Raw genomic sequence first — 21,597 nt, 5'->3', positions numbered from 1 at the left:
TGGCACAGGTTGCCCAGAGAAGCTGTGGCTGCCCCATCCCTGGAAGCGTCCAAGGCCAGGTTGGATGGGGCTTGGAGCAACCTGGGACAGTGGAAGGTGTCCCTGCCTATGGCAGGGGGTGGCACTGGATGACCTTTAAGGTCTCTTCCAACCCAAACCATCCTGGGATTCCATTATTCTAAATGAACTGTCTGTGTACTAATGTGGCTAAAAAAGACACTGCAGAATATGTAGATAATGTGGTGATGGCTCCTGCAGAACAGGACCAGATGAATGCCTGGATAAGGCAGGGAAAAGATAAGATTGTTCCACAGTATTGTTTCTGAATTGCTTTTTAATTCCCCCCTGGAGTGCCCATACTCCAATCTGCTGCACAGTCCGTAGTGAGACGATTCCTCTTTAAAGCAGTGACATTTAGAAAAGGCACCACGAAGCTCCCTCCACATGCAGGCTGCAGCTCAGTGAACTGGATGACTGATCTTTCCACAGCCCCACGGGCATGCACAGCTGAATATAGATCACCCAGAAAACCTGCCAGCCCTACGGATTGGGCACTCCTGCCTCTGCCACTGCAGAGAATTCCAGCTGCAGGTGGAACAGTCCTGCTGCACGTTTCAGGCCAAGCACAAATTAATACCAACAAATAATCTTGTGTCCTTTCCAGTGAGCTTCCAAACAGGACAGCTTTGGGAGGTGGGCTGAGGAACACGGCAGATGTTTCATCCACAGAGAACCCTGGAATCGTTAAGGCTGGGAAAGACCTTAAAGATCACCAAGCCCAACCATCAACCCAGCAGCACCACCACGTTCAGCACTAAACCATGTGGTGCTTTGGGCATTTCTTCGTCCTTGGTGTGCTGAGGGACCGAGACTGGATGTGGAGTTGAGCAGCCAGTGGCCTTTTCTGTCCCAGAGATGGGCAAAACTGTGGAAACCTCTTAATTTTGGGTGGCCCTGTACTGCAGACGCTGCCGAGGCAGGGCTGTAATGTCATAAGAAAAACCAGCGAATATTTCGATGGAAAAACAATTGCAGTGGGGTCTCCTCTGAGGGCCTGAGCCCCGGGGGGGGTGAGGAGGTGGGTGAGGAGGTGAGTTTGTCTCCCAGCTCTGGGAGCTGCTCTGGCTTTGTCCCTCCACGTGCTGGGCGGGATTTGCATTTCCCTGGCCCTGTGAGGACCCCCGGGGCTGCCAGGACAAAGGGGAGCAGGAGGCTTGGAAACAACAACGATCAAGGAAAGAGAAAAGCCAAGTTTTCAGCATGCTTAGTCATAGAGACACAGACGCAGGAGGGCTGGCAGAGGCCTATTTTCATCCTGAAACTCCCCCTCACGTCCCAGACTTGCTCTGGCTGTGTTTGCTGTTGAGATAACATCCCCTTCCCCCACCACCCACAGATAACTGAAGGAGCAGCCGTTGAAAAAGGAAAAAAAAAAAAAAAGGCAGTTGCCTTGCTCTGCCTGCAGGAGAAATGTCAGGAAGTGTCTGGTGGTGGGTGGGATGAAAGGAGGAAGCTGAACTCTAAAGAGAATATTCCAGCTCTGCTCGTGCAAACAAATGCCCCTCTGTATTCTGCTTGATAAGAACATCCAGGAGCAGGTCCTTTTGCGTGCAGGAGGGCAGAGTCACTTCCACACCTCTGAGGGATTTATTTGTACATGCTGCATTACCCCCAGCACACCATGAACTGGAGGGGAAAAGATGGGAACAGCCAGGGAAAAGCACAAGCATCATCAATAATTAATAGAGCCTTTTTGTAATGGGAATGATCCAGTATTAATTATGAAGTTAATTTCTTTTTGGATGGTTTGTGAGTGTGTATGAAATTTGGACCAGGATTTAAGTTCAGTGCAATCATGCTTTTATTCTAATTACAATAATTATAAATCTATTCTGCATCCTCTTTTTAAGTCTCAATAACAGTGGCTTTTGTTTCCAAACACGCCAGACAGCAGGTTTTGCACACCAAATATGGCAGCTCTCAGCTCCCCAAAGTGAATCTGGTTGTAAATACAAAGGAAATTGTTTTCATTCATTGTCGCTGTGCAAATGTGAAAGTAAGCCCAGAACGTGGGTCAGGATAAGTACTTTGGATTTCTAAAATCCCAGAGTCAACAGTGAGGAAGGAACTTAATTGCACACATCATGAAATATTTAAACAGACAGTGACCAACATGCAGATGTGGGATCTAGACTGTCATAGATAATTCTGTGTTACAAACAGCTGATGCTGCTCTGCTTCAGGGACTTTCTTACTCTGGAGCCTTAAAAATTGTCTGTGCACCATTTTGAAGTTTCTTTTTTGTACTGGGTGATCTACTGGAAAAAAAAAATCTGTGGCAGAAGCACAAAACCCAGAGAGAGAACTGAGTTTCTTATTTAACTGTAGGCCATCAGCTCGATATCCCCTGAGGACATGGGAGTATCTGTCTGTAGCAGGTTGAGGGTGAAGGCTGACATGAACAATCTCTGGAGCTCTTTGGCCACTTGTGTTGTTTTGCCCTCTCACAAACTCTGGTTGCTGCTATTTAATGTCACCCTGAACTTGGTGTCATGACTACATCACTTTTTCCAAATGCAGAATGAAACTGTTCATTTTAATACTTCCACCATTTTCTTGTTCTGAAAAAGAAAAAAACACGTTTCCTTATGGTTCTGTATGTTCCCACTGTTCCCCCTCTTGTGTGAGTTTATCTTTTGGAAATAACAGTGGATTAGAAATATATATACAGAGAAGACACTGCCAGTCTTCAGATTTTTAAGAAAGTCCTGGCAGCCTGATGAAATACAGCACTGGGAGTCTACTCCCTCCTGCCCCACTGACATTCCTGGCATAGCCAAACATTAAGCAGGGCTGCTGGGATTTTGCAGGGCTGATGTTTCCTGTGCAGTGCTTTTGTCTGTGAGATGGAAGAACAGGATTCTCTGTAACAAGTACCTCCTGTTCTTGTCACATTGTTTACTGTCATGGAATCACAGACTCCTTTGGGTTGGAAGGGTCCTTAAGGATCATCCAGTCCCACCCCCTGCCCTGGGCAGGGACACCTTCCACTAATCCCAGGTTGCTCCAAGCCCCATCCAACCTGGCCTTGGACACTTCCAGGGATCCAGGGGCAGCCACAGCTTCTCTGGGCAACCTGTGCCAGTGGCCAAGACCACTCCTGCTGTCCTGCCCCTCAGCCTCAGGTACCAGGGGTTCTGTTGGCACTTTCCTGCCTCCTTTGTTCTATAAACAGTGGTGCTGTTATTGGTGACACTGTGAATAACGTGAGCCCCAGAATGATGAGATGGTCTGCAGAAATCCTGGCTCTTCCAGGCAGGTTTAGCCCAGTGCACCACAGACTTGGCTTAGCAGAGCCTGCGGCACAAGGACTGACCCTGCACCTTCTGGGTGCCTCAGTGCTCTGCCCTCGTGATTCTTCAAATTCCTGAGCACCACTAGTTCTGGGAATTTGTGCAAACAGCTCTTAAACTGTTTCCTTCCTGTCAAAAATGCCCAGGGAATGCCCAAGGAGAGCAGACATGGCATCTCCTCACAACACTTAATTGCTTCTTCACTGGTGGTACATATTACTGGCATTCGTGTTTGTTTGTACCTGGGACACTTAGAGAACCTCATGGGGTAATTATTCCTAATTAGCAGCTTGGACACATGCTGCTCTTTCCTCTTGCAATCTGCAATTAATAACACAGAGATAATGCAGATTTCTCCTTGTCAGTCTTGTGTTTACGTTTATAGGAGTAGGAAACAATTTAGGGGAAAAAAATATTTAAATCAACAACCTGCTGAGCTCCATGCAGGGATTACCTGAGGATTGCCCTGTGTTTGTGGCAGCTCAGACATCCAGAACTTCAGGCACCTTAGTGTCAGCCTGATTCCTTCTGTCATATTCCTCTAAAGCTGCTACAGGTCTTTTTCTCATTAGTCATGGACTGCTTCTTACCAGAGCTTAATTCAATTTGTAGATCAGTTGTACAGTGTGAAAAACCTTCAGAAGTAGTGACACTGGTGTTATTGTTAAAATAGATTAATATTTTGGGGAAGAGAAGGGTCTTGAGTTCTCCTTGCTGTTTTGCTTCTCCCAGCAGCCCCTATTAAACTAATGTGTGTTTGCACTGAACATCCCAATAACCAGATCAATGTGAAGGATGGAGAAATACTTCAAGTATTATCCCAGTTGTCAGAGAGAATTTCCTCTCTCAGATATGTTTATTTACAGTGGAACATACTGGGGAGAACATCCCAAGCTTTGTTTGTTTTTGTATGAAACCAGCAAGTTGCCAGGTGCGAATGTTTACAAAATAGGTGATTGTCACCAGAGGTCGTTTTTATTTCAAGTCCTCCTCAGATATCAATGTTTCTTTGATTTGAAGCCCACAATAAATACACATACTGCAGCTGCAAAACACAGGATCTTATCCTGGCCTCTGTTAGATCCGTGGAAATTCAAAGCCACTTTGTGAACTTGAGATAAGTTCTACAGATTTCTGTTCTACGGATTTTTCAGAGCGTTGTCCAAACCCTCCTGGAGCTCTGGCAGCTTTGGGGCCGTGCCCACTGCCCTGAGGAGCCTGTTCAGTGCCCGACCACCCTCTGGGGGAAGAACCTTTCCCTGAGATCCTAAACCTCCCCTGACACAGCTCCAGCTGTTCCCTCAGGTCCTATCGCTGGTCACCAGAGAGCAGAGATCACTGCCTGCCCCTCCCTTTTTTCTGTTGTACTGATTTTTGTTGTACAGATTTTTGCAGGATTAGGAGCAGATATATACTCTTTATTTCTTTCGTGTGATGCTAAAAATTAGTAGCTCCATAAAATCCAGTTCTCTTATACTTAGGACACAACAAAGGCAAAACCAACCCTTTTCCACTCAATATTTTTTGTTTCCTGAGCAGACAGAACCAGGTGTGACAGCGAGGCGACGCCGCGTTGTTTGTGTGTGATAAGAGCCAGTCCCAAATTTGTTCTTCCAGTGTTTTAACCTCTGAGACACCTCGTGGTGGAAACACTCACTGCTGGCAGCGGTTCCACATGGCCGAGAATCCATTTTACAATGGCTTGGGGCTTCCATTCTGCAGCACTTGGAAGTGGCCAAAGTCCTGCAGCCAGTACAACACCGATTCGGGGACGGAATCGATCTATGGCTCATTTTTATTTAAACAATGTAAAGCCGGGGGAAGTTAATTTTCTTCCTGTCCTGTGAGGAAAGGCTGAGAGAATTGGGATTGCTCAGCCTGGAGAAGAGAAGCTTCGGGGTGAACTGATTGTGGCCTTTCAGGACCTGCAAGGGCTACAGGAGAGACGGAGAGAGACTATTTCCAAGGGCCTGGAGCAACAGGACAAGGGGGAATGGCTTCAAATTGTCAGAGTTAGATGGATACTGGGAAGAAATTCTTCCCTGTGAGGGTGGTATGCCCCTGGCACAGGTTGGCTGCCGCATCCCTGGAAGTGTTCCCTTCCATCCCAAACCATTCCATGGTTCCACGATCCTACGAAGAACAAAGCCAGCCTTTGACTTTTATGAGACCAATAATGTTATATCACAGCATTGCACCAGTTATGGTGTCTGTGGCAAATAAGGTATGACTTTGGTTTGGGTTTCACACGTGGGGTTTGGTTTTGGTTCTCCACACCCGAAAGTGAATGTGAAACACCCCTCAGAGGTCAAGAGTTCGATGGAGTGAAAACGCCATAAAAACATCGTGTTGGGGTCTTCTTGTGTATCCAGCATGGCACCACTGAAACCAGGGACACTAAAGAGATGGAATGGACTTTTGGCCGGTTTTCTATGTTAGAGCATGGAATATTTGGACTGTAACGACTATGGAATTGTACAGCTGCTTTATTTTTCAACTGAGAGTGCGCCGTGTAGGTTTTGAGGGAATTGGCACTTACTTTTTATCAGCACCAAGACATGCCCTGCATTCCCAGGGTGTCTGGAAGCCGTGGATTGCTTTTCACAGCTCAATTTTGGTTCAATTTTGGTGCTCCCTTGCCCGCCTTTTCACACAAAACAGTGTGAGTGTGCTGGGGTTTCATTACCACCCTTGAATGCATAAATCGGATATTTTTTATTTCAAATTGGCTCTCAAAGCGGAGCGAAGGCTCTGGCCGCGCCGAAGCAGCGAACTATAACTGAAAACGCGTTTTTTTGACGCTTTTCCAGCCTTTTTTCAGCCGTGGCTGAAAGAACCCTGAGGGCCCGGGGGGCGGTGCCGGGCCGCGGGCCCCGCCTGACTGACAGCCGAGTCAGCCAATCACAGCCCGCGCTTTCCACCGTGACTCCGCCTCTCTCTGCTCAAACCGCCCAATCAGCGCGCGGGAGGTTAACGGCCCGGCCCGTGCCAACGTCGGCGGTCAAACGCGCCAATGGGCACAGGGCAGGTTCGTTACCAATGAGATCAAAGAGTTAGTGGAGCAGCGACACGCTATTGGCGAATCGGCCTGTCGGTCATCGCCGCCGGGGTCGGCGGTTGGCTCCTGGGGAGCAGGGGGAGGTTTCCGGGGGCGGGGACACTATATTAGGGACGGACAAAGGCGGCGGCGAGGCCGTTCAGCCCGCCGCCATTTTGCGTAGCGGGTGCTGAGCGGCAGCGGCCGGAGCGCGCTCTCTGCTCTTCTCCTCCTCCCTCCGCTCCATCATGTCGCGGGATCGCTTCCGTAGCCGTGGCGGCGGCGGCGGCGGCTTCCACCGGCGCGGCGGTGGCGGCGGCCGCGGCGGCCCCAACCACGATTTCCGCTCGCCGCCGCCCGGCATGGGCATGGGGCAGAACCGCGGCCCCATGGCGGGCGGCCCGCAGGGCCCGGGCGGCCCGCCGGGCGGTGGCCCGAAGCCCGAACCGCCGAAGCCGCCCACGTCCACCTCTGCTCCGCCTTCTTCGTCGTCTTCAGCCGCTTCCACCACGGCAGGACCCACCGGCAGCCAGGCGGGAGCGCCTCCATCCTCCGCACTGCCCGCTGGGCAGCAGCCGCAGCAGCAGCCGCCGGTGTCGGCGCCCTCCTCGACTCCCTCCGGCCCGCAGCCGCAGTCCAAGCCCAGCCCGAGCCCCACGCCGGCCGGCGGCCCTAAGAAAGGACAAGGACAGTCTCCCGGCGGCGGCCCCAAGGGGCCGGGCGGCCCGCAGCAGGGGCCTCACAAGGGCGGACCAGGGCACCGCGGCGGGCCTGGTGGGGAGCCGCGGGGCCGCGGGCAGCAGCATCAGGGCCAGCAGAGCCTCGGGGCGCAGCAGGGCTCGGCGGAGAGGAGCGAGAAGCTCTCGGACGAGGTGAGTCGCGGCCCCCCCACACGCGCCTCCCTCAGGCACAAGATGGCGGCGGCTCCGCGCGCCCGCGCCGCCATCTTGAGGGGAGGAGCAGGCGGGGGGCGGTGGCGGGTCCCGGGCTGGCCCGGGGCTCTGGTTTGTGTCCCGGCGCTGTGGTTTGTGTCCCCTGGGTTCCCGGGAGGTCCCGGCGCTGTGGTTTGTGTCCCCTGGGTTCCCGGGCGGGCCCGGGGCTCTGGTTTGTGTCCCCTGGGTGCCCGGGAGGTCCCGGAGCTGTGGTTTGTGTCCGCTCGCAGTTCTCCCGGGCGGTCCCAGGGCTGTGGTTTGTGTTCCCTCACGATTCTCCCGGGCGGTCCCAGGGCTGTGGTTTGTGTCCCCTCGCGGTTCTCCGGGGTCCCCGGCGCTCCCCGCAGCTAGGTGGTGCAGCGCGTAGTGATGGCTCGAACGCTTTGCTTCTTTGTAGGGGTTTAAAGCGAACCTCTCCCTCCTGAGGCGGCCTGGGGAGAAGACTTACACACAGCGCTGCAGGTTGTTTGTTGGGAATTTGCCCGCTGATATCACAGACGAAGACTTTAAAAGACTGTTCGCCAAATATGGGGAGCCAGGAGAGGTTTTTATCAACAAGGGAAAAGGCTTTGGATTCATTAAATTGGTAGGCGCTCATGCTGTGTGTCCGTCCGTTTAATTCTCGCGAATTAGTGATGTAGAACTTAGTCCTCTAAACCCGGGTTTTAAACTTCCCCCAGGAATCTAGGGCTCTTGCAGAAATCGCGAAGGCGGAGTTGGACGATACCCCGATGCGGGGCCGGCAGCTCCGCGTTCGCTTTGCCACACACGCCGCTGCCCTGTCGGTGCGGAACCTCTCGCCCTACGTGTCCAACGAGTTGCTGGAGGAAGCTTTTTCCCAGTTCGGTCCGGTGGAAAGAGCTGTTGTGATTGTAGATGATCGAGGTAGATCAACAGGAAAAGGCATTGTTGAGTTCGCATCAAAGCCAGCTGCCAGGAAAGCCTTTGAACGGTGTACTGAGGGGGTGTTTTTGTTGACAACGTAAGTACTTCCCCAGGATTATCGTTTTAAGTTGAGTAGAGATTGTAGGCTTCTAGTTTTTCAGAGTGGAAGTTCTTACAGAGAAGTAAAATGGGTGTTTTCTGTTCAGCACTCCCAGGCCAGTTATTGTGGAACCATTGGAACAATTGGATGATGAAGATGGTCTCCCAGAAAAGCTTGCTCAGAAGAATCCGATGTATCAAAAGTAGGCACTGTCTTTTGTTATAAACAGGATATAGGTGATGTTTTATGTAGTATTGTCCCAGGCTCTGAGGGGGATGGAGTAATTTTTGAGAAACAGGCTTTGAATTTTGAGATGTATTGCCAGTTCTCTTTTTTTGTTCACATTTTTGTATAAAGTAACATACTGATTCATTTAGTATGCTCGTTACACAAGCAGTTTTCTACATTGTGTCGTGAAGAAATAGAAGCCCAGTAACAGATGGTTTTGGTGTGTGGAGAAACTCTTGAAAACCAGACTTGAACTGTTTTATCCTATTGTTGAGAACTGTCATCTCCCTCAAGGCGTGTCTTGTGTTGATGATCCCATGGGGAACTTGGAAATTGGTTTCCATGCTTTGAAATGAGAAATGAAGTAAAATTTTAACTCATTCCATGATTAATAGAAACTTGCTGCCTGTGGATTTGCCTTATGTGCTGACCATTGGCATCAAGGAATGTTAAAGAGTCTAGAGGAGTCTTTTCCAAAGTAGCAGTGTTAGGTTAGAATCTGTATATTAAACCTGTTTGTTGTAGGATTGTTGTATTTTCCCAGATCACAGAAGGGAGAGCAGGGAGGGAGATCCAGTCAGTCTTGTTTGGCAGAGAAAGTTCTCAAAATTCTTGCTTTGATCAAAAACTGTCAGTGGTTTAGAGGCAGCTTTGAAAAGAATGTGGATTAATGCAGCGTTCCTAAAATGTTGAAGTACTTATATATTGTTAATGTATGGGAAGCTTTGAACTTTCATGATTTTGTGTCATTAATTACTGAACGTTAGACTCCCGTGTCTTTATATGACAGAATAAACTGTTGGCCCTCAGGGATTTTGAGAACTATTTAAGTGAAAGTGAAGGCTGTTATTTGCCTTTGACACACAGTGCTTTGGCACTGGAAAAATCCACTTCTCTGTGTGCTGCTGCTCTGAGTGGCTGTGCCTGTTGGGGCAAAGGCCTGTCTTGTTTGAGGATTTTGCACCTGGAATTGCCAGCAGTGGAGAGTCTAAAGACAGTTAAGAAAGAGATAAACAAGTGGTAGCACTCTAAAGATTTGCCTGGATGTGATAGTGCAGGATTCTCTGTATCTGCTGTGATAATTATTCGTGGGAAATGCTGCTGTTTAAGCGTGTAAAGTGCTGCACTCCCATCACAGCGAGTTCTCTGTCCCATAATTGTCAGGTATTTTCAGGGCTCCCTTGATGTTCCCTGATAATTCAGTTATTCTGCTCGTGATCTTGTACTGACCTTGAGTTTCCAGGTTTGCCCACTCCGAGCATTTTCCTTTCTGCAGGGAAAGAGAGACTCCTCCCCGTTTTGCTCAGCCTGGCAGTTTTGAATTTGAATATTCCCAGAGATGGAAATCTTTAGATGAAATGGAAAAACAGCAGAGAGAGCAAGTGGCAAAAAACATGAAAGATGCCAAGGACAAACTTGAAAGTGAGATGGAAGATGCTTATCACGAGCACCAGGCAAACCTCCTTCGTCAAGGTAATTGATTCTGAATTCTGTATTTTTGCTTTAAATGCTGGGCCTAGATGCATGTCTGTTTAGCGGGTTAGTGAGTAAATTTATGCTTCCTACTGTGAACTTGAGAATTTCAGAGTTAAAAAAAAGAGCAGCTGGTAGGTTTTTTTATTTCAGTGGGGTATTGTTAAGAAGAGTGACATTGGAAGGTACCTGTCTGCCACAGTGCAGCTGAGGTGGATCTAATTCAAATCTGATTAGAGTCTGGCGTGATGTTGTGAAAAAGCTGCTCACAGGCTTCATTCCCGCAGACCTCATGAGGCGCCAGGAGGAGCTGAGGCGTATGGAGGAACTTCATAATCAGGAAATGCAGAAGCGCAAGGAAATTCAGCTGAGGTTGGTTCAGCTTTCGTGGGATTTCGGTTACATTTATGGGTTGATTTGGGTTTTTTTTTCCATTACTTACGTATGACAGTTTCTGTTTTCCAAGAGCGCCCTCGCCGCTTCAGTTTGTGCGAATTGAACTGCAGTGTAAGTGTCTCCTCAGACATTTGGGCATTAGAGAGTTTGGGTTTGTGCTTGAGTGTAATCGTTCAGTGCCTTTGAAATTGCTGATACAAATGGTGTTGGGAAATGTTAGGGGTGTCGTTCCACTGCTGGGGTTTAACAGTCTGCTTTGGGGTGAGCAGGCAGGAGGAGGAGCGTCGCCGGCGGGAAGAGGAGATGATGATCCGTCAGCGGGAGATGGAAGAGCAGATGAGAAGGCAGAGGGAAGAGAATTATAGTAGAATGGGTTACATGGATCCAGTAAGTGAAATCGCGGCGGGTTTGGGGTGTGTTACCATGCTGAGGAATTCTGCTGATGTATTTTCAAGGTTGCTGTGTTTTGCTTCCTTTGGGTTTGCTACTGCACCGTGTTTGTGTAGTGGCAGTGGCAGTAGTTGGCTGTACATGTGCTTTATCTCCTGAAAAGTCTGGATTTTGGTGCTTTATTAGCCATGCTAAAAGTTGTTTCTTCTACGCAGAGGGAGCGAGACATGAGAATGGGTGGTGCTGCCACAATGAACATGGGAGGTAAAGAATCTCTTCAGTAATTAGTTCATGTGGTTAACCTAGAAATTGTCAGAATATGATTATATATTTCTCTTTCTTAGATCCTTATGCTTCAGCAGCCCAGAAATTCCCACCTCTGGGAGGTGGTGGCGGCATAGGTTATGAAGCTAATCCAGGAGTTGGCCAAGCAGCCATGAGTGGTTCTATGATGGGAAGTGACATGGTAACGTATCCTCTGGTGGCTTTAGCTTAGCACAAGGGAATTGTGGTTGGGAATGAGTTCTCTCCAGTGTTCGGATGGATGTGGAAATGTCACTGTTAACTGCTGACTCTGGTCAGATGTTTAACACGGACTGTGGCAGTGTGTAGCACTAGAGTAGTTGTTAACCTTTATGGTAGCTTACACACTTGGAAGTTGATTGGAAGTGAATTCAAATGTGCTGTTAAGCATATTTGCAATTAACTCAGACTTCATTGGACTTTGGAAATTCTGCGTCACTGTTAGGCTTGGAAGGATTTTTTTGTAAACTCTAGAGAATCTGACAAACTTCGTTAAAGTACATAATGCAGTAGCTTTTCAGTAATTTTATGTTCTGTATTGATGGACAACAGAGATTTTTGTTCTCCTTCCCAACGTGTAACACTGTTTCTTCGGCCCTTCCAAGCCTAGGTAGGCTGGCTGCATGTTGGTCTGGGTATGCTGTTGAGTCCAGAATCTGCTCTCAGGTCTCTTTCAGCAGCAGATTGACTTAAGTGATCAGTGGTAAACAGCATATCCCTTAGTCTGTGCTGATGTTGCTGTAGAAGAGCAGAAATGCTGGGGTTTAGCTTCAGGCATATTCCAGCCATCCTGGACTGTAGCCATTTGTGGTTCCTGTGTCCCAAAGGAATGATAGCCCGGTGTGTTTTCCCATGTTGGGTATGACACAAAGATAGAGCCTGTTAAAGCTACATTATATCTCCTGTTCTGAGGTATGTTTCCAAACTGTACTATTTTTAGCACACTACATGTGTGCCTGGGCTTGGAGGCTGCTTGGTGTTCCCACCCTGAAGCACCATGGATGTAGATTAAAGAAATGCTTAATGGGCAGGATGGGAATCTGTTGGCTTAGGTGGCAATACCAGTGTGCTCTCACCCTCCTGAAGGGGTGACACCTGCAGCACAAGCTGAACTAAATGATTTTTGGGTGGGTTTAGGCCTTGGGCTTAACATGCTGAGCTACCACAGTAGCTTCCATTTTACTTTTTTGGGGAACCATATCTTTGGAATTGTAACTTCTCAGAGCATCATTGATTCAGTAGACAGTGCCGTTGGCCTTAAGGTATCTCGATAATCTACTGATATTTAAGCAGTTCCTAAGCTTCCTGTGAGCAGTCAGGCAGTGTGTGGTGGATGCTGTGTACATTTTTCTCCTCAAAACCATGGTACAGGTGCATGTTGAACTTGTGTAATACCTGAAACGTGATCTGGTCAAAAGGGGTGACAGTGAGGTGGATTAACTGCCTGGAGTTTCTTAGGCTGGGGATCTCTGCCACACAGTGCTGTCACAGTTCCTGTGCTGATACCTTTAAACAGAATTGGAGATGAGCTTGAAGCTGCCATGAATTAGGCAGAAATAACCTAAATAATGTTTGAAATTCCTTTCTCGTAAGGATTGACACTGACTTTCAGAAGTCAGGAATTCGAAGTGTGGATTGTCAGTTGCAGATACTTTTTGTAACAAACCACCTACCATTGTTCTGTGACTCAGTAGTGGGAAACCTGGTTGAAATGAAAGTTTAAAGCTCTCTTTGACCTCATAATGTGTAAGTTCTGTAGGTTGAACGCTGATCACACCCACTAATACAGTAACTGAACAAAGTACATGCAACTAGAGGTACTAGTAAAAATATACCCGAAGTGTCTGCTTTATTGCAGAGTAACTCAGCTGTTACACCTTGGTGTGAAACTTTTCAGTACTGTGAAGTTGTGACTTTCCCAAGAGCTTGTGGTGAGGGCGGGGTGGGAAGGGAGGTACTGCCTGGATGCACACCCCCTCTGTGCATAGCTCTAACTGGACACACTGAGCGCTTGGAACACTTTTTGCATCTGATGCAGCAGCAGCTCTGGAGTATGTGGGGTTTGAACAAGTGCCAGTCTCTGCTCGAGCAGTTGTGATGGTTTAGGAAAAGCACTGGTCAGTAGCTTTTTTCACTTTTTTTTTTTTTCCCTTCTTGCAATGCAGTAGTGCTCACAATGAGTTCTGGTACTGCCTAAGGCCTCTGCAGTTTAGTCAGCAGACCGTAGTCTTAACCCCATCTTGAAAAGCTCATGGTCTCTAGACAGCACATGCCAGTCCTGGTGAGTAGGCATTCTGTTACATTTGATGAGTGTCAGCTCCTGCTTCAGCCAACCGGAGCTGCCTTCTCTGATTAGGCTTACTTGGAAACAGTGATGTAATCTGAGCTTTTACTGCACTAAAGGTGAGAAGTTTGCAAGCTATTTGCATTAACTTGGTTGAAAAATTTTGCTAGAGCTCATTTGGAAAAGTTGTTAATTCACATCTGCACTAATGCTTACATTTCTAGCACTGCAGGGAGGATCTGTTCTTTGTAACAGATGTATGAGAATGCATCAAGTGGGAACATACCTCAAGGCATGTATTACAATAAACTAATTTTTAAATTACCCTTTTTTCCTTTCTATGTTCCCGGTACCTGTGGATCGACTCAATGGTGATTGTATCGACGAACCTTGACTACGGAACCTTCTAAAAATATATACTTAACACACATGGACATCAACTACCTATAATGAACTGTTAATTCTGTTCCAATAGCGTCCCGAACGCTTTGGGCAGGGAGGTGCGGGGCCCGTGGGTGGCCAGGGTCCCAGAGGAATGGGGCCTGGAACACCAGCAGGATATGGTAGAGGGAGAGAAGAATATGAAGCCCCAAACAAAAAGCCCCGATTTTAGATGTGACCTGTAGTTTCATTCCAGTTTGTTTTTTGTCTGTCTTGTTTAGACACCAACTTCTTAATTCTTGCATTTTAGTAAGAAAGCTACGTTTTTATGGATGTTAGAAACTTACTGACCTAATATTTGTAAGTGGTCTGTTTGGGCGAGTACAATTTAATTATGTAATGCAGTGTTTCAAAATCAAATTTAGCTGTTTTTTTGATGTATAACGTCCCTAACTTGATGGCAGTGTACCTTGTGCCACTGAATTCCCAAAGTGTACCAACCTTTTTTTTACTGTGCTTCAAATAAATAGAAAACTAAATGTAGTAACTCTTCTTGCCAGTCGTGGTTAAACAATTGAGGCTGAATCCCACACCTGCTGCAGTAACCCGAGAGCCTTGAGTCGAGGTTGGACTAGACCAGGGTGTGGAACTGCAGCGAAGAGCGAGGTCTCTTCCCACAATGCCTCTCTAGCTAAAGATTGGGTTAAATTGTAGCCGAACTTTGCAGTAGATGCAGATTTTTTTGAGCAGTCATTGTGCTGCAAATAAGGAAGCAAATGGAAACCTTGCAAGTGCTGTAAGATACAATATTTAAAGCTCCACTGCAAGCAGCATAGTAACAAATTCCATATTTTAGCTACGGCTGACGGGTGGTGGGATGGTAGCACTTGCCACCCTGGTAGTCACTGCTTGGAATCTTTTAAAAACTTAAAGCAGAAGACTAGCAATGGTTATTTTAAAATAAATTCATAGAATGCCTTGCATTGGCTGACTTCCTAACTAAAGGATTGTTAATGTGATATTTATATGCTCTTAAGCTGTCTTGAGATCACAGGATCTGGCCTTTGCTCAGTGTTGTAAACCTGCCTGAAATTGCTTGGCAAAAAGACCAGAAGTGTTACTCGAGTGATTAAGGTTAACTTGCTTATGTCCTCATGCTAACAGTGGACTAATTTGCCTAGTTCAGAGTACAATCATTTGTATTATGGGGACTGCAGGAACTATTCCTAAATCGTGTAGCTGGTGGGCAAATCCTAAAATCCTGTATGTAAAACACAGCAATCAGCTTGCTTGCATGATGGTTATCGCTCTTTTATTATTGATGTTTGGAGATAATGCTTCAAAAGTAGTATCTGAATCTGGAGTTCAAGAGTTAATACTACACAGTGCAAATAAACTCCCTTTAAGGTTCTCTTTGTAGAAGATCTGATGAATTCGTTAGCTCGCTGTTCATTGTATTAAGCCCCAGAAGAATTTCAGAGCATTCTGGACTCATTGGTAAGGTAGTTGCTTTGCTTATTATTACACTGTACCAGGTGAGCTGGGAACGTGACTTCCCAGCGTCAAATACCTGAGTGTTAACGCAGGACACATCAACCTGCTTGGCACAGAGTCTGTAAACTTAGCTTGGCTGTACCTTCACACGATCCCCAGCCACCAGTGTTCTGTGAGTAGCTTTAATCTTGCCAATATCTTTCCATTCCTTGTGCTAAGCATTGGCTAATTCTAAATTCTACGCTAAATTTTCTCTGTGGTTAAAACTTTAGTGTCAGATTGCAGTATTTTAGAGTGAAGATGGCTGATCCCTCTTGAAGTACTGTTACCCCTTAAATGACAAGTAGCAAGTTGGGAAATACTGATACAGGTAACGCTGACTGGGAACATGAAGCTCACTAAAGACTGACTGAGCTTGTTTGGTGAACACTTCTTAGTCACCCAGAAAAGTTTGGGGGTTGATAACATGCTACAACAACGAATTGCTCTTCAGGAAATTCCAAATTGGCAGTTCCTAAACTGCAGACCAATTACTTGGGAGTCCTTGTATTGGATAGTTCACGGAGGAGCAGTATGGATGCAATTTGAGCTATTGAAGCAGTTTGAAACAATGTGTTTGCTGGAGGGTGTTCGTGGGACACCCACAGAAGCTGAAGGTGTCCGAGGTGGGGAATTCTGAACGTGAACATTAAATTAATTTTTTCAGTTTATTTTTCAGATTACATGTCATTCTTTATTAAAAGAGATGCCGGTGCATATCCTAAAGTATGTTCTTTTGTAGTTCTGTAACTTGGAAGAGTGAAGGATGCTGCTGTCCTTGTACCTTACAGAGCTTGTCTTTGGGTACCCCTGTTTTGTACGTAAGCTACTGTTGTTAGGTATTAAAATAGCTGAGTTGCAAAACCATGATTAGTAAATATTTTGAAAGATTTGGCGGTTTTCAAAACATCTGAAAGTTTGGTTAAATCTGGCTTTGTTTTAGCTGCATAAGCAGAATTTCTAAAACAAGTTCTGCTTTGAGTTGCATGTACTAAACAGGCATATGATGAATTAGCCAACTTCATTTAAAGACCTTTTAAAAGTGGTGTCTTAAAAGCTGGCAAACATGTCAACTTTCAAATCTGGTAAAGTTACTAAATGTGGGAGGCGAGAAAGTGATGTTCCTTTGATCTGTTCCTATGAGGTTTTGGACTTTTTTCATAAACTCAGATTTATATAATGGAATCCTTAAAACCATTCAGAAAAGTGGTTTGCTGGACAGACCTGTTTTTGGATGGTCTGGATCGCATCACACATTTTTGTACTGGACTTGGAGGACATTGGCTGTTGCAATTTAGTTTGTTTTATCAAAATTGAGCCCATTTTGACATTTAGAGCTCTAAAAACTGCAGCAAGTAGAAACTGGTATCGTTATACATATGTCTTTGCACTTTCTCAGAAACGAATACAGAATAATCTTAACTTTCTGGTGTAGACACATTACACGAATCATTTATACAGCTGATGAGAAACTGAAACTGCTTTTGAGATTTTGTGGTATTTTTGTGGTAGACAAATTCTTGGCTTCTCCTTGGCAACCATTTACTGTGGCAGCAAGTTCTTTGCTGGAGTTTTGAGACTGCAATTTACACTTTAAAAACTAGTGGCCTGCTACATAACTGCACTTAGCCAGCATTTCTGCAGTTCATAACTGTGAGGAACGTAGTACCACAAATGGCAATGGACATTAGGACCCGGATGTAGTATTCCTGCTTGCTCCGAGATTCTCATTGCCGACTGCGTCCAGGTAGGTAACAAGCAATATAATATAACTTGGTGACTTTCTATGTAATCTTATACTGTGGGTATTCTGACATCACACTTCTGACTGTGGAATTACAGTGCAGCACTCCATACCTGTATGTTGAGCTTGCATCAAAGCTGTGTGGTTTTCGGTTTTGAAGCTTTGTCTCGTTCAGAGACAACGAGCAACTTACTGTGGTTCTTAGCTGAGGATTTCCAGACCCGATTCCTCTGTGCATACGACTCGGCTTGGGTGGATTTTTCTTAGTTCCGATGTAACGAAGATACTCTTAGCTGAGCACTGTGGGGAAGAGGGAATGTGATCTTGGACTCACTCGACTAGTCGACTAGGTGCTCTCAGTGCCTAGAAAAGAACTTGTTTAAACTTTCTGTAGTGACCAAGTGGCCCTTCTGCAGCTCATCCCTGTGTAGAGTCTTGGCTCGGTAGGAATGCGTTAATAACCGCTGCTCTTGCCTCGTGTGTGCTGTGTGAGTCACCTCAAACTCCTGGTACAGGCAGCTCTGAGACTGATCTGGAATATTTTTGAGAACATAAATGAGTGCTTGAATTAATATCCCATGAATAGTTTCATAAAGCTTATATTGGACTTTGCAGTTGTCTTTATTTTAGCCTTTGATTGACAAGCCTGATACATTCCTGTGCTTTAATTGACAGCGATGAGATTCTGTTACTTCTGCCTGGTAGAGTCATCCCGGTAGTGTAATGCTCAATTTCATTTTTCATCAGTCTTGGGGATGTAATTCTAAACTCTTCATTACTACAACTACTGACTGCAGTGTTCCAGGATTAACATGCTTACCTTGCCAGACATCCAGACATGCTGATCTCCAGCTCTTTTGCATTATTCTTGAACCTGAATTTCAAGGTCCCTTGTTCCTGCATGTAGTCTGGCTCTTGTCTGATACTCAGTTTATTTCACAGGTGTTGTAATGTGTTTTCCCACTTGTTCTGCAAAGTTTGCTTTGCATACTTGTTTCTGGTATTATTGTCACTTTTGGACCCTTCTGTGTTACCTTCCAGGCAGGACTCTTGCTGGTGAACAGGGATCTGCTGGACAACCTTGCCCTCTGCTGCAGCCACCTTTCCATGTTCCACTGGACACTTGAAGTAGCAGCTGCACCTTGAGATCATGACAACAGGTCTTTGGTTACACCCCAGTGAGTGTAGCCAACACCAGCTGGTCACACAGTGACACCTTGTCACAAAGTCAGTCTAACTTTCTGTGATGGCTTACCTTTACCTGTGACTGGGATCCACTCCATGATTGCTCACCCTTACTTGGAACTGGGATCCAGTAGAAAACCTGCTGGCAGCCAGCGTGCTGTCCTGTAGCAAAACTGAATTAGTGATCTTAAACCAGTGCTCAGATCTGACTTCAGTTTTTCTAGTTATCCAGTTCTGGATACTTGACTTTCAGGAATGTCATGGAGGGGTTACTGGCACATCTGCCTCGTTCTATGTACTTGAACTTAGCACGTTTTTGACACTCTTGGAGCGAGCAATTTGTGACTGAACCGTGGGCTCAGACCAGCTCTGGCTGCAGTAATGAAACTTGGTGTGGTAGCGAACTTTAAATAGTCATGTCTGCTCTAAGTCAGTCTGTAACAAGTGGGTACAAGGAATGCCATTCAAGTGCTTGCATTGTGTTTCATCTTGGTTTTATCTGTGTGTGAAAAACACTTTTTCTCAAAAGCTTACCTGAAGCTCAGAAGTGTGGTGTCAGAATACATTGTACTGCTAGGCCCTCCGAGCAGACCTGGTGCTGGCAGGAGAGCACAGCACAGCGTGGATGGGGCTTTACTGTAACATTAAGCATACAAAGTGTTGATTTGCTTGCAGTTCTCCCCATAGCTAAACACTGAGGCCTGTGAGTAGTTTAGGACTCGAGCAGTAATGGGGTTGCATGTCTCTGTTAATCATTGCCAGCTGCAGTGACATGATCAGGAAGGCCAGTGTTCTGTTCCATTATGTTCAGTGAGGCTGAGCATGTTGGGAAGGATGCATCCAAGTATAGTGCTCTGGGGAATCACTTGGCTTCTTCCACTACTTGCAACTTTGGAATCAGCTAATTAGCTTCAGATTTTTTTTCTCTCTCCATACCAGCTAGTGGGGCTGTTAAATAGCTGCTGCCTGGCAAAGGAAAAAACGGGAGGATTGGCCTTCTCCCAGCTGTGTCATTGCTGCTAGGTAATGATTGACACGTTAGGACTTGGCTGTGCAATCCCGCAGTGGTCTGTGAATACCCCATCTCTATACATGTTGCTTCTGAACACCAGTACTGAAGAGCTAACTGGGGAGGGCTGGGAGGAGCGTGGCCAGTAGGGCATCTGCAGTGTTTAAAGGATGCACAAAGATATAGTATCCCTTATGCATGGGGTTTGTTGCTATGGCAGAGAAAACAATATGTGCATAACTCTCCTGCTCCTGAGGGCCATGAGAAAACCCAGGTGGTGGGTTGGACACTAATCCTGAACTTGTCCCTGCCTGGTCAGATCACGCCGTGCCCGAGGTGTGATCTGCTTCCCAGCTGGAGCTGTACAGAGCCTTGGACCACATCCCCAGCTCTCACCATTGCAGGCTGCCCTCAGCTGTAGTAAAGGGGGGTCTCGAGAAGGGAAGAACCTTGCTGAGGATAAAAGCAGTGACAGTGCCAATCTTAGTGTCTGCCTTTGGCTTCTGAAGCACTTGTAGGACTGTTGAACCCAAGGGCTCCTACAGTCCAGGGCCACTGCACTCCCTCATGAAGGGGAATAGAGGGCATTGCTGCAGGACACAAATAGGGTCAAATAGTTGAAGTAGCTGACAAAATTAATGCCTTCACATAAGGGATAATATACCTCTGGCTGCAATCAAACCTCACTGTGCTCAGAGGGGGGGTTATGGTTTGTGCTCACACAAGGTGCAGTTCTTCAGGCAACTACCTGCATATTCCTTCAGCTCTTGATGAGTGTTAAGGCCAGCCTATTTCTGCCCCTTATTCTTCCACTTAATGGTTTGGAATAACTGATAAATTACCCCTCATAACTAATCAGTCCATGTATCTTAAACCCTTATTTTTAAGTTAGTTTTGAAATGGTCCAGATTTGCTGTGTATGACTCCAATAACTTCAGTTGTTATCCTTTAGGTGAAGATGAAAGCTGAGTGACACCGGAGTGCTCATCCATGGGAAGTAAGTACCACTTTTGTTCTGCATGGATAAAATAATAAAGGTTTCTGGACACTTGATGTTCAGTCACTGAGTACCTTTGAATTGGGGAATACTGAGAAGTTGGAAAGTGAATAAATTAAACGTGTAGGGTAGAACTTAGTGCCTGCTGTCATGCCGTGGGCTTGAGCACCCTGACTCCATCTGGGTTTCATATCTTGACAGCAGCGGTTAAAAATACCTCTCTAGACGTGGGTTTGTACAAAAGATTTCAAAATCACTGTGGGTATAATAACTTGGGAATGTTTTTCCAGTCGAGGAGCCGAGCATGAGCACATCCAGCACGGTGCCCAGTGGTGTGTGGAGGGACCAAGGGAGCAGGTGGACAAGTAAGTAGTTGTTGTCCTTACACTGCTGTGAGAGTTTGATATCCCATCACCCTGTGGTGGGTTATGTAGTTCTGCCTGAAAATCGTGATCTCAATTTTATATAAAGTTTCGTAATCTTGCTTCTGTAGTGCCAAAATGTCACCATTGTCCGAGGCCTTTCAGCCCTGCAGCAGCAAATAAACTCTGTCCTCTTGAGAGCTGCAGGTGCTCAAACAAGAAATGACCATTCCTGCACTCAGGCTACAGAGAATGGGGTGGGTGACTGTCAGCATGGAAAAAGGAGAACAGAGCAGCTGCTTCTCAGATGTTAACCCAACTAAACCTTGTGTAAAAAGCTACTTGGCTGAAATACTTTAACACTGAACTTTAAAAATAACCTGAAGTATAAATCAGCATGTACAGGAGCACAAGCAAATAGCAATTCAGGGAAATAAACCGACTTGCAGAGCTGGGATTTATGACATTTTCCCTCTAATTTGCCACTAAACTACAAGGGGGAACTTCAGATATTTAAAATGCTGTGTGAGGAGCAACATGCTGAGTACCTTCACTCAGAAGTCACAGGTAAGTAACAGCTTAGATGCACAACTGAACCTGTAAGAGGTGAAGCCAGTGGGATTCAGTGGGTGCACTCCTGTAGAATCCTGTGTGGTTTGTCACTGCTGCTCTTGGCCCTGGCATAGGAAAACACACAAAGCCCTTTCAGATCTTAGAAACGTGAATTCTATTCCTTTAATCTCAGATCTGATGTGAGAAAATTCTAGGTAATGTTTGGCAGGCACGTGGCCTGTTGTGATGCTGATTCCGTGTCATGACATGCAATTTCTGCTGGTGCTTTCAGTCTTTCTGATAATATGCTTTGTACTTGCAGAAGGAGAAGTCTGATTGCAGTGAAGAGGAGCCAGGAAGATACAAATCTTAAAAATAAAACATTTTACTATTTTTATAAATGGCTTCTGTTTTATTCCAGTGTATTCAGTGAGTAAGCTGTCTGTCCAGTGT

The 21,597-nt window shown here is 46.3% G+C and overlaps 1 protein-coding gene across 3 annotated transcripts; it reads left to right on the top strand.

The window, feature by feature from the left end:
* The first annotated feature begins 5,407 nt into the window (after positions 1-5,407).
* Positions 5,408-21,545, top strand: SFPQ (splicing factor proline and glutamine rich). Of its 3 annotated transcripts, none has more exons than XM_027719268.2 (12): positions 5,408-7,262; positions 7,720-7,908; positions 8,003-8,304; positions 8,414-8,509; positions 9,812-10,008; positions 10,296-10,380; positions 10,674-10,791; positions 11,010-11,058; positions 11,139-11,260; positions 20,186-20,230; positions 20,521-20,595; positions 21,467-21,545. In XM_027719268.2, exons 1-10 carry the CDS (start codon positions 6,639-6,641, stop codon positions 20,204-20,206), a joined length of 1,803 nt encoding a protein of 600 aa, XP_027575069.1. In that variant the 5' UTR covers positions 5,408-6,638; the 3' UTR covers positions 20,207-20,230; positions 20,521-20,595; positions 21,467-21,545. The 3 variants fall into 3 exon arrangements, with proteins under 3 accessions (XP_027575069.1, XP_027575068.1, XP_039237531.1); XM_027719267.2 differs by having other exon boundaries at positions 13,857-20,230; XM_039381597.1 differs by lacking the exons at positions 20,186-20,230; positions 20,521-20,595; positions 21,467-21,545 and having other exon boundaries at positions 11,139-13,848.
* The last annotated feature ends 52 nt before the right edge of the window (positions 21,546-21,597 follow it).

Source organism: Pipra filicauda, unplaced genomic scaffold, assembly GCF_003945595.2.
Source record: "Pipra filicauda isolate LSUMZ 115617 unplaced genomic scaffold, ASM394559v2 scaffold232_size1229904_pilon, whole genome shotgun sequence".
Lineage (NCBI taxonomy): Eukaryota > Metazoa > Chordata > Aves > Passeriformes > Pipridae > Pipra > Pipra filicauda.
This window is presented reverse-complemented; position numbering and strand designations above follow the sequence as displayed.